The sequence below is a fragment of the Chaetura pelagica genome, unplaced genomic scaffold (assembly GCF_000747805.2).
Source record: "Chaetura pelagica isolate M959 unplaced genomic scaffold, ChaPel_1.0 scaffold17, whole genome shotgun sequence".
Lineage (NCBI taxonomy): Eukaryota > Metazoa > Chordata > Aves > Apodiformes > Apodidae > Chaetura > Chaetura pelagica.
In genome coordinates, this window is record NW_009970726.1 from 5,530,822 (window position 1) to 5,547,964 (window position 17,143).

Genomic DNA, 17,143 nt, shown 5'->3' on the forward strand with positions numbered 1-17,143 from the left:
TTAGGAAAATAAGTCTTGTCTTTAAAACTTTAAAGAGAAAACTGAGAGCAGGACTAGTGTATCAGAGAGAAGAGCACTTCACCTATGAAACTAGCAGGAAATAATGGTGGCATTTTCATAGCAGGAAATCTGGTGGCATCCTTGGTTGTACATAATACTTTAAGAGCCTGTCAGAGGACAGGCTCTACCTCATTTACAACCATGTCTCCATGAAGAAGGCAGCTGTGAAGTTAAGCAGGTCACACGTGTTGGCAGGGGCCTTGCCAAGGCCAGCACCTGCAGAAGCTGTGCTCGCTGCGTCCCAGGGGACAGCTTCCCTGCAGTGTGGGCAGGCAACCTTGCTGGCAGCACTGATTAGAAGGGACTGCAAACAAGGTGCTGCCCAGCCCTAGCTGATAGGAAAGGTTTTCTTTGAAAAAGGTGGGTTTCAGTTTTGTTTCCAGGTTAGGTACCTCCTTTTACTGCAATGAGTAGCTAGGCAAGACACTCATATGCAGAAAGCCAAGAAGCTACCACCAGCTCAGCATCACCCTCTTGCTAAAGAAAAGGCAGAGAGGACTGGAACATTGGTGGCCAAGTGACACAACCAGTGGCCAGGTGACATACTGCCAGCAGATTGATTTCAGCCATCTGGCTGCAGCACATGAACTGGTCAAGCTAATACTTAACATTTACCTTCCAATGCCTTATGTAAAAAAAGTCAGCTTTTAAGTATGACATTTTTTAGAGGACATGCTTCTTTTACACTATGAATTAACTAACTATTCTGAGCAGATGTACACCATACGTTCAAATGTAAACTAGTTGTGAAGATATATTAGCTTAGGGCTTTATTGTTTTCTGCATACTCCAACTCTTCAGCTTCATATATTTCATTCTTCTGTTGTGTTGAGATTCTAACAGACAAGGCAACCCATGCTCCTCAGGATCTGGTGGCACAAGGTTGGAACCTCAGATGGAGCATTCACTGCCACAAGAATGATGCCAAACTGAGAACAAGTTTAAATTTCTATGGCAAAGATGCTGCTTATGTATTTACTACACATTGAAGGAATGTAATTCTTAACTCCCATTTGAACTCAGGTGTTTGTGTCAAGTGAACCTGGACACCAGCTCACCACTGAGGATATTACAAACAGAACCTGCTCTGGAAAAGTCTGGAGAAAGGTGTTTCCAGCCATTTTGCAACGTCACTTCAAATTCACATGCTACAGAGCAACTTACCCTTACAAAACATAGCTAGGCCTTCATCTGCATTGCATGAAGTAGAAAAAGAAAAAAAGCACCCCACACTCTTGGCAGCCTGGCCTTCTCCAAGTCTCTGGCTTGAATTCCTGCAGATTTTCTGTGCGACTTTCTTTGATATCTTGTTTGTCCATCACACCTGCTTTGTCTAGTTGCCTTCAGTTTTTTGCATTTACTTATTCCCACACTAAGTATCTGCTTTCTCCTGCCCCAGCCAACCACATTTCAATGCAATAAGCTGCAAGATGAGGTCCTATGAAAACTTGATCCTAACCCTGTGTGTTCCACTTTGCAGTTCTGAGACTGCTGAATGCAACACAGATTTCTGCTTTTGAAAGGCAGTGGCAGTTAAGTATCTTAACTAACTCAAATTTATTTGGGGAAATAATAGAAAACTCTAATATTAGAGCTGTCATTTAATTCTCAAGACAATTTAAAGGACCAAGAGGCCAAGTCACCTCTGAACATCTTTCATGTTGGTTTGTTACACAGTGAGATCTTGTTTTACAAGTGCTCTGTTTACAAGAATGCTGTAGGGCTAGGGGGATGGGGGGACGTTCATTTAAGTCCCACAGTCACACAGGGCTACTTTTGTAAAGGTCTGATCCAGTCCTACCAGCTGCTTGCCCACAAAACTTTGCAATTGTGGAGGCTAATTAAGATTCTTCAGAGGAGCTGCAGAAGGCCTCATTAGACATGCTGTACCTCCCCCCTCGCCCAGCTGAATGCCACACTGTGCTGGGTTTACACCATGGCTATGAATTAACCAATTGATTCTGAAAATATCATAATTTTGGGGCTAAATACAGCTGTTCCCTTAAAGAGGAAAAAGTCAGAGCTCCATCTAGGAATATATTGATACTGTATTACCTACCAACTCCCTTCTCTCTCACACAGTGAGCCGAGGATTCACTTGCCAGGATACAATGGGTTCAGTACAAAGGGAATTTATTGTGGCTTTCTGTGAAGATGGGGAGGAAAGCCAGGGCCTGGGCAATAAGCATGACATATCCAACTTGCAGGCAGGAAGCACTCTGATTTTAAAAAGACAGTTTACATCAAATTTACATTAAAACATGTACATATTTGCCTTGTCTTTTTGTGTCCACATCTTACTCCAGTTTTATTGTGAAGAGACCTGTAGCTGGCACAGATCAGCACATGGAGAGCTGCTTGGTACTAATGCTGTGCAGCTGGATCACAGAGCTCAGCACAGCTCTAGTCCTGGAACAAAATTTCAACTGGCACTGAAATATAATATCAGACCACCAGAATTCTTCAAGTGGCATGGTTGCAAAAGTTTGTACTATCTTTAAATTTGTTTTAAACCAAAACCAAATCTGATTTAAAGCACAAACTGAGGAATATATAAATGTGAGTATGTTTCATCTAATACAAACAGCTTTCCCCTTCTCTGTGTGTGCAAAAATCTGGTTTTGATATTTTAAAAGAAAGCTAGCTGCAGGAACAAGACAAGGTATTTCAAGTAGTGAAGAAAACCAAAGTGCTAACATACACAGTGTGAAGTTGGTCACAAGAAGATACTGTCAGCTTGGACAGCGTCCTCTTCCTCAATGTTTGGAGTGTCTAGCTACACCTCTTTGAATTAAAAATAATACTCTCTCCTCTCCAAACTAAAAATGAGACATATGACAACTTCACTGCACAAAGCCATACTACATATTGTAATAACAAAACGCTTTATTTTGGGGGAGTACAACGAAAAGTGTGACATCCTTATCATCAAACCATTTTAAAAAGGCATTCTTTCTTTGAAAAATGTTAACACTCGTACAGAAAAGGTGACCTGTGAAAAAGGCCTCTCACTTAGCAGCAGGAACCCTTTTTTTTTTTTAATAATTTTACAGCCAAAGTTGGGATTTAAATAATCTACAGCAAGAGATTTCAACTTTGCTGATGTATTCTAGGAGCTGGGAGCACGCCTGGCACCCAGCACTGCTCCCCTTCCAGGCAGCTGACAGCGCCGCGCCCAGGCGGAGCTATTGCAATCCTCACCCAGGTCGCCTCCCAACAAACCACAAGACTTCACCATTACCACAAGAAGACAGTGAGAAAGCCACAAGGTAACTCATTTTCTTTCATCTCCAAAGACTTTTCATGCAAACCCTATGCACACGAAGTTCTTGTACCATCCATCTGATTACACCTCCGCACCTCACCACACATCCCCTTTGCTGCAAGCCAGAACTGACTCATGAAATTTACAGCCAAAGTTGGGATTTAAATAATCTACAGCAAGAGATTTCAACTTTGCTGATGTATTCTAGGAGCTGGGAGCACGCCTGGCACCCAGCACTGCTCCCCTTCCAGGCAGCTGACAGCGCCGCGCCCAGGCGGAGCTATTGCAATCCTCACCCAGGTCGCCTCCCAACAAACCACAAGACTTCACCATTACCACAAGAAGACAGTGAGAAAGCCACAAGGTAACTCATTTTCTTTCATCTCCAAAGACTTTTCATGCAAACCCTATGCACACGAAGTTCTTGTACCATCCATCTGATTACACCTCCGCACCTCACCACACATCCCCTTTGCTGCAAGCCAGAACTGACTCATGAAAGGCACCCAACTCATCCAAAAAACTCTTTCCCCAGTGTATCTGCTTTCCGTACAGTAGGTTCCAAGTAAGTTGGGATACAATTTAAAGACTGCAAATTTTTATCCATAAATTATTTCTACCCTCTCTGGATCTTACATTAGAATTTAAGTTGTTAAACAGAGGGACCAGGAAGTTCCTAAAACTGTCAGGTTATAAAGTAAACATTTGTTTTTTTAATCCAGCATGCAAACTTGTTGCCTTAAGTAGTATCCATGCTGAGCAGTAAGATACATTGGTTTACTGTTCAAAGGGGGTTCATGTTGTCTGAAGTGGGAATGGCAAACTCTAAAAGAGTTAATGGATTTCTTTATTCATGTTAGACATAACAAATATGTCAGATACAGCAGTTAGTCTAGAAAAATACATTTTAAAAAGTCTTCAGCAGACCATGCTCCCTGTAACAAAATCTCTCGAAACCAATTTTACAAATTATTCTACATTAATGTAAAAAGAAAACCTTAATTTTAGCATCATGGATTCCATCAAATATCTATCTATCAAAACATGAGTTTCACTACTGTAGATGTTAGAATTCATAATACATTTTTTAATGTATCCTGTACATATTAAATAACCTAAAAGGCTCCTCTTGTAGTGCATTAACAATTTAGCAAGCACACTCAGTATTTCTCCAGTACCATTTGCATTACAGTTATTTGCCTGCAAATGTAATTAACATCTAAAAGTGCACACAGTTAGGTCCCCCCTCCCACCCCAGAACCTGCTTCCCTGCTGAAACCCAGACATCCACTGGAAACATTATGCTACCGTAGCTAATCTACCCATGATTAGAAATGTGTGACTGAAGTATTCTTAAACTATACAGGAATTGAATTATATACAAGAATCAAAAGGACAGCCTGTATTTACATCAAGAAACTTCCACTATGACAGCATTATACCAATAACTCAATACAGTGTTACAATTGGTATTTACTTAGGATTTTAGCTTCAAACCAGTATAACACAAAACTTAGCTCAGGAAATACCCTGAAAAAATGAACATGTTTATTAAATATTATTTCTATTATGCCACAAGACAAATATCCATTGCTGGATATTCTTACAAATGCAGTGTTTGAAATAGTGTGCTGTTGTATAAAGCAACTCAGAAGTTCCAGAAAGGTTGCTGGGGAAAAAAAAAAAAAAAAAAGGAAGGAAGGAAGAAAAAAAGAAAAAAGGGAGGAAAAGGACAGAAGATACCAAGTAAGGAATTAGATTTTAATAACTAAACCAAACTGTTAGCACAAGTTTAAGACAGTCACTGCATGCATAAACCCCTTGGAAAAGTGTCATACAGATCTGAGGAAGTTGTAATACACAAGCTCAAGATTAAATTTCACTGAATTTTCCATACCAGTTGGTAGGGCTTCTCCCCATCAAGTGGAAGAATTTTAAGATTAAATTCCAGATTACCCAGTTTGAGATTAATAGCTTTACTCTCCAAGAAATCCAGTGTATGAACCTATATTACATTTTTCCACTGCTACTTTTAAAAGGCAAACTATAAACTTTTCAAATCACTTTTTACATTGAAGTTTTCAAAGAAATTCAAAGTGTTGTCTTTAACTCGCACTGAAGTGGTCAAAAACATTTCTCCTGTTTCTCCCCTCCCCAAAAGTGCAAAAAACAAGTTGCTGCTTGGTCCACAAACATAATACATAATGTACAGCGAGAGATTTTCCTTCTGATGGAGTACTGCTGCCAACCCATCACTTCCAGTTTCTACTCCAAGAAAAATGTCAGCGTCCAAAGATGGAATTCAATTCCAGTAGAATTAATTCTACAATCTGATTCTGGTATACTGTATGGACTGCTATGTTACCAGTCTCTTTCTCTGGTTTTAGTAATGTTGGACCAAAAACTATTGCTACACTTTGATAAGTCATTCGGTTCTTTTCTCCGTTTTCTACAACTCTGCAAGAGAAAAAAAGTACATAAAAAGAGACTTATCAGTGTTAGAGTAATGGGATGACAGGAAAAAGTCTGAAGCAAATGACTATTCATAATACTTATTTAATAAGTAATCTTGCTATTAGGACAGAGACACTGTGATTCCCCCCCTCTACAGTGAAGTTTTGTTTTGAAATGCTATTCCTGATCCTCTCACAATCCCTCAAACACAAGAACTTGGCAGCAAACATCACAACTATGACACATGCTGTCTAAAGTCCATTTGGTGCACTGCAAGCTTGTATAAACATAGACTGATATATTGTTTTCATCAAGTCCTACAGAGGCAAGAAAAAATGCAGTGGGAAGAGCCACCTAGTACTTTTAATTGGATTACTTAGCTTTAAGGGAGGATCAGCAACACAAAGCCCTCCCTTCCATCTGCTACTTACCTCTTCAGGTGTCTAAAGAGGACCTGCATAGTGTCCTGATTTGGTTTTGGCAACTGTTTGATTAAATCTTTAACAGCATGAACACGCTGCCTTGGTTCTTGTTCTGTAAAAGGATGAGGTGTAGAAACAAAAATTCAGTATTTTTGTTTAAAACTTAAGCATAAGATTTAATAGACAGAATAAATGCAAACGTTTTGCAGGGCTAATATGAGATAAAATACTACCACCTCCTGGCCGGACTGTGCATTGATGACAGGCAATTTAGGTAAGCCCTGCAGACATTCATAACTAAAGCATTCTTTCTGGTGTCCAAAATAATTAAATTAACTGTACATCTTGAGCAGAAATTAAACAAAAAAGCACACGTGTGTTTTCCAGACTTACTAATTGCATTGACAAAGTCATTGAAATGATTATAAGTGAACAGCGGCTCAGGCAATTCTCTGAAAAACATCTTGAGAGCTCCTGTGATGACATGTATATCTTCCCATTTACTGTCATTCAAGTCTAGTTTCTCATCTGTGAGTGAAAAATTAATAATTAGTGTTAATAATTAAACTATAAAGGCTTTTAAAAATATATTTATTTCCCATAAATATCCTCAACTACTATTCTGTGCTTACTGGTTTTAAAGCAGTGAATACTCTTATTCCACTTCAGCCCAGTCTCAGCTGGGATACAGAGCTCCAGCAGTGTAAAAGGGGATACAAAAAACCTCAGCCACTACAGAAACGGCCAAACTCTGGCTACTGCTCTACACGCAGCTGCCTTACTCCAAGGGCATTTTCCAGAGGGGCAAAGAAGCTGTTGCCGTAACACAAAATTTACTGTTAGACCCTGTCAATCAGGAAATAAAAGGTCAGACTGTAGGTGGGTTACTGTCTTCTTCCTAGTTGCAAGCTGCCTATTGAATCCCACTGAGCAAAACACCGCGATACAGCCACATGAAAGGGTCTTATACACAGAGTAAGGCAAAGAGGAGCTAGGCAATCCCATTCCAAATCTCACTAAAAAGAAGCAGCTTAAAATGTGAATGCTAGTGGAAGCTTAATATGTTGATTATTTTTCCATACAGAATCAATCTACTTTGAAATAACTCCCCCTCCCCTCAAATTCGATTGCCACCTTTCTTTAGAATTATTCTAGCAATGACTCTGTGCTCCACATAAGACCAAACCTCCAGGATGCTAGGTTTTTCAAATTAAGTATATTACACACTAAACTCTGAAATTCTGGAGTAATTTTACTTAGAAGATGACAATGGTTTCACATGAAAGACTGCAGTTGCACATGAAGAAAATTTTGCCCTGAGCTTTCTATGAACAACAATCTGAAAACATATGCAATCGTAACACAGTTGAAGGAATCTTACCATGATTGACTGCAAATCTTAGCTTCTGTATCACTGCAAGATTGCCACTAACTCGATACAGGCCATCAACATCTAGTCCTAAAACAAAGGCATAAATCCATTTTTTAATACCTTCACACACACACAAATTCTGAAATCATTAGGATGCTCCTTTATAGGTATCAGCAAAATTAAAAACAAAAGAAACCCACCTTGTAACGACAAACAGTTGGTTCAAAAAACAAAGTTAAATTACATTTTTTGATGGGCAGGGCATGTAAGAGGAGTTTAAGTTTGCTGACACAAGTTTGGTAGCACCAAGTTCAAAGTAATCTCTAAAACCTTCTACACAATAAAACAGTAGTAATGTGGCAACAACTCCAAATTTCCCCCATGAGACAAGGGGTCTCATTTAAGATGCTCATGGTAGGTGGGCAGGAGGGGTATATGGGAGTTCAACATGCAAGAAACAAGTGTTTTGTGAATGTTCAATTTTTTAATATAAGGTTTGGTTAAGAAAAATCAAATCAAGTCATGCACAGAGAACATCTCAAAGTTGTCAAGTGACCAGGTTTGCATGGAGAAGGAATTATGTGCATGCACACTCATCACTACCCAACAGCCTATAGAACTAAAACAGGTAGTCCTTGCCTTTGCAGGCATGGTCAACCAAAAAAAGAAGAAAATTGTCTCTGTGGTTGCTACTGCAGTTACTCAGAAGTGATTAGGAGGTAAATCATTTAATTGAGATGCCACTTGAATGCAGTATGTGAATCAGTGCCACGGAGAGTGTTGCCAGAATACCTGCAGTCCCTGTAGCTCCTCAAGTTGTCTGATGCAACACAGCACAGTTACCAGCACCATCTGACATATCCCTTTTCCCCATAATCCACTAGTCATTGTTTTACAAAAAGAACTGATTTGAAGTGTATTGGCAGTAGGAAGAAGAGCTGGAGAAGTGAGGAAAAAAGCTGTTCATTTTTGTCAGCTTCCCCTCAGATATTTAAAAAGGGAAAACATCACTATCTTCACTGCAGTCCTGTTGTTAAAATAAAAAAAGTTAAAAAAAAAAAAAAAAAAAGAACAAAGGCAAATACCCCTTTCTTACAAGCTGCAGATCACAAACAGAATAAAGTCTGCTGTTACAAGGAAGGTGGCAGTTTGTCCAACTGGTGAAAGGCATAGAAGCAGTTATTTTTTCCCCTCCCAGGCAATAAGGTAGCAGCATTGAGAAGGACTACAGGCTGCAACAAAGTTCTAAATTACATCCCCATGGGAGATGCCTTAAAATTCACATGTAGTCTTCCCTTATAATACATTGATTCTCAAGAGAACATTTTCAGATTAACAGACCGGTATATATTAGAATGACAATTATGAAGATTCCATAACCCCCTCTCCATTACCTTTCCAAGAGGTGGGACAATGACAACAGCAAGAAACCCAGCACAGACTACAGCCAAGCCAGGAGTCACAGCTAACATTTTCAACAAAAATGTGAAGATATCCTTTACATCACACAACCCAGAATGTCATGTGCAGCTTCCAAATATATAATTTTCTCAGTTACTATGTAGGAAAGATTTATTTTCAGTGAAAACAAACAAAACCTGTCAGTGTCCACATATTGATTCCATCTCCAGAATTGCATAAAACTTGACATAGTGTAACTGGCTGAAAGGCATCAAACTGACAAGACTTCTCTTCTAGCAGTCAAAGCATGTACAGAGCAGGGAGCTGGCTTTTTCCAGAAGTTTGTTTCAAGGTAGTTTTAATATAAATGATCATTAGCATGCTTAAACCTTTCAAAAATGAAGCCACCTTTTGACAGTCTTTTATTCTGAAAAAAAATGTTGATGGGCTGAGCTCTTCATCCATTTGTAATCCATCTTTCCTTAAGAGACTTGCTGCCAGAAGACTGTCCTGCCTTCTCATCTTGCAATATACTGAGGCAGATCAATTTCTCAGATACAAGATTTCCTCCTCTCCCCCCATATTGGGTCCCATCTGCCTCTCCACTCTTGAAAACTATTTACTGATACAGGTCTCACATCATCTTCCCCAAAGAATCTGCAGCATTTTAAGGATTAAAACATTCAAACTTAGTGTGGTGAGCAAGAAAGATTTAGAAACAAAAATTTTCACCATACCATGTTCCTCAACATGCTCAATGCAGAGCTTCACGAACTTTGGCACCGTGCTGTTTTCTCTTTGACACAAGCTGGTGAGATTGGAACCAAAAACTTGATCTGGAACCAAGTAAAGAGACTGATTTACAGTGGAACAGGACTCAAGTGACAGAACTAGTTCAATTTAAAACAAACCTCTATAAAAAGCAAATACTAATACTGTGACAATTGTATCCAGTAGAGTGAAAGTAGGAAAGATTTGAAAAGAGCTCTCAGGAGATCCCAGCAAGAAAAAGCTCCCAGTAAGAAAGAGTATCAGCAGTTCCCTAAATGTGAGTCTCTGAGTAAGGAACTTTTGCTACTGAAATTATTTTAATTCATCAGGAGATACTTGTAAGATACTTGTCATCACTGTAATGAGGATTTAATGGATTCAACTACTCTGTTACACTCCATTCCTGTTCTAAGTTCAAAACAGATTTACTGTAATCTTTGTTAAAAATCTGAACAGAGCTTATAAACTTTAACCAAGCTTTTGGCATTGCTTGGGGAAAAAGACTGTAAAATTTCATCTTTTCATTGTACCTACTATTTAACCCAGCATTACATATTCATTTACTTTAATGTAGCCTTTAACTTCTAACATTTTTAAGTTCTGACATGGATTCGTAAGTGATAGACCTTTGTATCACAGAACTCTGAATGGATGCCTATCCATTCAGATCCTATCCAACAAAATCCAGGAGGAGTGTTTTCCATCATCAACTGGAACAAGAAGGAAAATCCCTTGGGCAGAGAACAGATTCTTGCAACACCTCAGTGTATTTCAGCGAAATGTTAACTTCTTTTGTTCAGATCATGTTATCACCAAAATCTCTCTCAGACCCATTTCTATAGTTTTCATCAAAGATGACCTCCTCTGTTCAGATGTATGAGACTGAAAAAGGGTCTTGAGATAGAAAAGCAAAGCTCACACTTTTAAAGGAAAAATTGCCGGGCTTTTGGGGCTTTCTTTAATCTGTTAAATAAGGTTTGTAAAGAGCTGTCTTCTCGGTATCTAGCAGATCATACTTCAGTGTTTATGCAAGACAGAAACTATTCTTGCATTTGCATCACGCATAGCATCTAGTCCATTTTTCATGCCTAGTAATTTAAGCAGATTCATTAACAACACTTGCATCTGACTACTGCTTTGGGAAATCCAAACAGCACACCAAACCAATTATACAGTGTGGAAGCTGGCAGGTAACGGTGGTATGAGCTGCATGTGTACCAGGCCAGTGCCCCAAAACCCCTCAGTCCTGCTGCTGCTACTCATCCAGCCAGCTGCACAAGCAGAATCAATAGCAAGGGACTGAAAAAGCCCAGAGAGTAGAAAGCCAGGCCAGCATGCAGGTGTAGCAGGTAAAGCAATGCAGATTAGGTAGCCCAAGAAAACACTAGCATGTAACAAACCAATTAACTACAATTGCCTTTGACTTCAATAACGTCCACACATCCAGAAATTGTATTTTTAACTCTCAAAGTAACTTTTGTCATTTTGTTTTTTCCATATAAGAAAACTCTAAAACAAGTACTTCTCTGCTTAGTACACACTTTTTGTAAAACTTTTAATACTGTTTTTCTACTCATACTGGTTTTGCCAAGTTTTCCATTTACTAAGCTTATTCTGTAGCAGCCATAAAGATACACTGGACTTTTAAATAAATAATTCTGTCTTTTCAATTCATTCAGCAAATGTAGAACTGTACAGCACAGATCCAACTTTCAAACTTCACAACATGTTCTTAAATAAAAAACAAACTCTCCGTTCCTTAACACCTTTATTAAAAATCCAATCATCAGCATGCATATGTACACATTAAACTTGGCTTAGCATTCACTGTTGCTGATGTCAGAAGTTAAGTCACTGAGCCATGACATGACTACTAAACTGTAAAGCAGTGCAAAACATCAAAGTCTGGGAATAATGTCTCCTTATCCCCAACAAAAAAATTCATCATTTACAATAAATTATATTTGCAGATACACAAATATATCAAATGTCACATGCAACAGAAGGACACCTGTTAAGTTATTTAGTTAGGCAAATCACAGTACAATCTGGTCTGATATTTGCCTACCCATATGCTATTTTGGCCCTAGCAGAGCATCACCTACAAGCCCTCCTAAAGCATACAAAAAAATAAATAAATGAAGTTTTACAGTGAGCACCAAGTCAATAATTTACACAAACACATTAACTTAAACCTGTGCAATCACTGTTCTCTCAAAGTTTATAGAAGTGCAACAAATGGAAACAAATTATTTCATGTTTGATTCAAGCATATATGCAAGACTCATTGTTTGTGAAACAGTTTTAAGAATGCATACATTCAAAAAAGGTTAGGGAAAAGAGATGTTTAAGCTAAGATTCCTTTAGCCTCATCCTGGTTTGTCTAAATATTTCATTTCTTAGGAGATGGCATATGATTGCTAAACTAAAACACCCTTGTGCAACAGATGAGTATATGAGTTCAGCTTTGTGTCCAAAGGATTTTTTTTACCCTTTATTGCCCAAAACATTATCAGCTATTGGAAGTTTTTAGCTGAGAAGAGGAGACCAATGGACTTTCTAGCTAAAAAGCACCCCAAGACCCAAAAGGCTCCCAGGCCTTCAACTTTCACTGCAAGTGTGCCAGCAATGAGCTGAAAGAGAGGACATCCTCCTTCAGCCAAGCACAGCAGCCAGCAGCAGTGCTCAGAAGAACGACAATCCAACACCAATTCCACTACACATCCAAGACTTTTGTTTAACCAGCTATATACATGTGTTTTACTCTAAAACTAGACCATTTTAACCCCATTTTACACGTAAACATCTAAATTCAGGTTTTTAAATTATTTCCTTTGTTAAAAAGGTTCATTTACCCTTAATGTAGCCTTTTTCACGGACAGCTTGTAATGTAGGGCGCCGTGTAAGAAACTTCTTGAGCTTTGTTTTAGTCTTTTTCTGATCTGTGGAATCTGTATTGCTGGGTGCTTTCACAGCTGGAAAGAGAAATGCATTCAACATGAACATCCACAGAACCAACACTGCATTAATCTGCCAAGGAACCAACATTTTTTAAAAATTAAGCTCAAAACCACACAAAAATCCTGTTTGAATTCGCAATGCATCCACTTTTTATTTTTCTTAACTTTTTGGAAGCCCTTGTAAATAGCATCTATTTTTCAAACCACCAAGAGACAACCTTGCCACAAAAAACTTCTAAAACCAAATACTGCCTGTGTAACTAAATGGTAGCTTGCCTAAGGAATTGGTATATAAGATATAGCTTATGGTATATAAGATATAGCTATGTTTCAAATCCAGTCCTGCCTTTCATTAAGTATAACTATTTTGAAATATATATACTTGCTTGCCAATTACATATAATACCCAGAAGTAAAACACAGAAAGCAGTCTACCTGATTAATATATTTATATGCATAGGAAGAAACTTCTGTGGCTAAAAGAAATGTAGCTCTAAAATTCTGAAGGTGCATTGACAACACCATGAAAACAATCCATTTCACCACTGCCTGTTTTCTCCTGTTTTTCATGTGTCATACCAGCAGAAACTAAAAACATTTGGTACTTTTAAGTACAATTCATAAAACTTGGATGAAAATCTTCTAACTGGCACTAAGATGTAGAACGAACTGTACCAAAGTCTGTTTCCAAACTTGAGTAGTTTCATTTCTAGCTGTCTTTTTGAATTCTTCTCTTCCTACATATAATACTCAAGATACAAAAAATAAAAACTGACATTGCCAAAAAAACAATTAATGGAAAATTCTCAACTCACAACGAAGTTTCTTAGCGTCTTTATTCTCTTTCTCTTTTTCTTTGTCTTGTTTTTCCACCCCAGGAGAATCTGGTACTTCATCTTCTAACGCTTCATCAGACTCTACTACCTATTAGATTTAAGAAGATACAGTGATCAGTTTGCCAAGTCATAAAATACCACATTAACTAACAGATTTCCTATAGACAGTTTTCCAATATGCCATTTATTTCCCTATAATGATATCTAGTCGTTTCCTTCTCCTGAACTCTAAGTGCTGAAAGTATCTTCAGACATGGTACCATTCTCAGTGGCAGTGAACAACTTTGAGAAACACTTTTTAATCATAAGACCCAACAGAGAAAGCTTTGCTGGACACTGAATAAAGCACAACCAGCCTTTCATGGTAACACTTCATTACACCAAGCAATAAACAACAGCAATGTGGGTTTTTTTCTAACCCAGTAGACAAACATCAGCTATTTCATGGTCTACTACAGAAGCATCTGACCGATGGAGTTAAAAACACATTCCTAGAGCATTTATCTTATTTCAGATCTCTGTAATTAAAATACAACTACCAGCTGGAAAAATTCATCACTGTCAAAGCATACACTTAATCCACTGTGAAAAGGTAAATATACCAATGCTAAAAATCCTTGCCCTGTGTTACTGCTCTCTCAGGACATTCTCATTAAACAAGTGAAAATATTCTAATTTCAAGTGAAAATGCAGATCATGTTGTAGCACGGAGGTAGATACCAGAGTCTGTGAAACTGCCTACCTGCAGCCTCATCCCTATGCAACACAGGTGATCGCAGACATACCAGTAAATAGAGAAGCTTCCTCTTGTCTCAGTGCAACATACTCCTTTCAAAAACCATGTATTTCTTACTTCACTTCTACTAAAATGAACTTGACTTCTATGCAGTTGCAAATCTGCCTGCACAGATTCCTTGTTACAAGGAAGGACATTTTAAAAACAAGACAAGGTTGCTTACCCCAGAGCACTGCATGAGCAGAAGCATGGCTTCTTCATCTAAATTGCACTTTACCTTGAAGGGCTAACATTAGCTTTAAACACCTCCCTGGAAGTGTTCAAGGACAGTCTGGATGGGACTTTAAGCAACCTGATCTAGTGGGAGGTGTCCTTGCCCCCCAGCAGGGGCATTGGAACTAGATGATCTTTCAGGTCCCTTCCAACCCAAACCGTTCTATGATTCTATGATTATTCTTTATTGCTTTTCAAAAGCTTTCAATATCCTTTTTACATGTCTAAGACCAATATATTCCACAGATTCAGTGCTCCAAATTAACAAGTAGTCTGATAATGTATTTTTTGAACTTGTTCCTTGTAACGTGAACTCTCTTGACTACCAGCTCCCAGCAGTACTGTATCACCGTTTCCTCCAGAGTGCTATTTCACCAGTCCCTTCCTCCACCTAACCTGTAATACCTTGGTCTCATCTCAGCTCTATCTCAGCCTTTCCATCTTCTTTTCTATGTAAGTAGGGAAGAAATGGCCTTGTTTGAGTTACACAGGGCATACAGGAGAAGAATATTGCTGAGTGACTGCCTTGCCTGGTTATGAAGGGTCATGACATTTTCATTCCAGGAGAGAGCAGAAGATTAGGAGACTGAACCACAAGCACTCAGAAACAAAACTAAATCACTGGTATGATTTCATTTGGTGATTTTGTTCAGCTGTGTTTGGGTAGAAAACACCCCTATGAGGAAAACACTCTCAGAGCTAAGAGAAATGAAGGCTACTGATTGACAAGGAAAGCAACATAAATGCAGCTTAGGGACAGCAGCTAGACCTGTAACTATAAAAATTAAGAATATATATTAAGTCAACTGGATGCAACAGGAAAATTTTCTCCAAGATCTCCTTCAACTTCTGAATTCAAAGATGGGAAATCTTCATTGGCAATATCAAAAGCAAATGCTTCAGCACTTTTCAGCTGATTAAATAGTGGGCATTATGCCATCAGATAAGAAGAGATAACAGTATTTTGCCAGGATTTTTAATTGGCACTTTAGTGCACAATTAAAAAGCCTTATTAAGTGACTAACACTATCAAATGCTGACTAATGTATGACATGAAGCACTCCCTTGGCTGTCCTCCCCATTTACTCCCTATTAGTATCTTTCAGGTTACTGAGACAGAACAAGTATTTGGCCACAGAAGGAAGCTCATGTTTGAGCTGGATGTCAGCCCATGTCTCCTGGTTCTTAATCCAGTGGACCATCCTTTTTCCTTTGTCATTATTAATTATATTCCACTTCTGTCCATTATGAACTGCTATATCCTCCAACTCTTGCCCATGTCCAAGAAAATCAGGAAATGAAGGTGTATGTGAAGCACTAGGAGTTGTTACATTAATTATTTTGCTAAATAACATTACCCTGAAAATAGAGCCTTTGTGATTCAGACACATACCTGATTGTTGATGGTATAGTTAAGAACTTTATACCATTCATTAATAAAGCCGTCATTATCAGATTGAATTAAGAGCTCGGTTCCTTGGCGGGTTTTTAGCTTGAAAGAAATAAAACCAGGTATCATCAGAATTGATAAACTAAAATTATTTAAATCAAATTCAGCTTCTACCTGGCATAACAGTTAGATAACACATAACCACTCAATAAAACTTAACAGTAAAAACAGTGAATAACAGCCTGCTTAAAGTTTAAGCGCATATACCAGACAAATGAAAAATGGACATTTCTTGCAAGTTCTCAGATACATCTACATTCGAACATGAAGAAATGTAGAAAACTCCATTAAAGCTTTTGATTTCCAGTTGAGAGAAAATTTCTTAAGTCATTAAAGTACAGATAATTCTGCACTTAAATAAAATAGCTCACCTCAATAACATTCTTTTTGCTGGATTTGTCCTTTGAGGCCCAGTCAATCAATGCCCCTCTGAGATCCACTGTAAATTCTGGCTTAGACTGATTGACACCAAACTTCTGGAAAAAAGGAACAACGATGACAAACTTAAAAACAAACAAACTTGTAATAGATACAGTCTTGCAATCCTCTGAATGTACCATGCATTATTTACAGTCCTAAATACTTAACCCAAATACAGTACTTTGCCACAAATCAACAGGCACACCAGAAAAACAAAAACCTCACACAAAACACCCTGCAAACATGACTATTAAAAGCTGCTCAGCCTAAAACTCCTAACATTCTGTAACTGCCAAACAAATTCCAATAGAGATTTTTTTCCTATCACAAATGTTCAAAGTCCATACAGCACTTGATTGTAGCTTGATGTAAGTCAAGACAGCCCCAAGCTTTAAACAAAACTGGCTAGCAAGTAACTGAACAAATATGCTGTCAGCTAATCAACAGTTGCACATAAAACCAAAAATCAAACCAGAAATAGCAGCTTGCTAGATAGGAGTCACATCCCTCCTGCACTGCAAACAAACTTTAAGTTTTTACATTTTTGTCAATTTTGCATACATTTTATATAAATACGTACACATACACACAAATGTCCAACAAAGCTTTTCACATTATTTTGCTTTTCTTTAGTACTTCTGTTGCAATACTGAAGAATATCCTAACAGGTAAACAGAACCCAATTTCACTATCTAGCTACTAAACAAACAGCAAATAACCAAA

General features: G+C 38.2%; 1 protein-coding gene across 1 annotated transcript in view; it reads right to left on the reverse strand.

Moving 5' to 3' along the window:
- Positions 1-5,323: 5,323 nt before the first annotated feature.
- The window catches only part of ARHGAP12 (Rho GTPase activating protein 12), a 65,614-nt gene continuing 53,794 nt past the window's right edge, over positions 5,324-17,143 (reverse strand). Inside the window, exons 10-18 of the mRNA XM_010006975.1 lie at positions 16,372-16,473; positions 15,944-16,042; positions 13,521-13,629; positions 12,601-12,720; positions 9,712-9,810; positions 7,583-7,660; positions 6,595-6,729; positions 6,211-6,313; positions 5,324-5,782 (exon numbers count right to left, since the gene is read on the reverse strand). Coding sequence (XP_010005277.1) covers positions 5,608-5,782; positions 6,211-6,313; positions 6,595-6,729; positions 7,583-7,660; positions 9,712-9,810; positions 12,601-12,720; positions 13,521-13,629; positions 15,944-16,042; positions 16,372-16,473 — 1,020 coding nt within the window. The 3' untranslated portion in view covers positions 5,324-5,607. The remainder of the gene's footprint in view (positions 5,783-6,210; positions 6,314-6,594; positions 6,730-7,582; positions 7,661-9,711; positions 9,811-12,600; positions 12,721-13,520; positions 13,630-15,943; positions 16,043-16,371; positions 16,474-17,143) is intronic.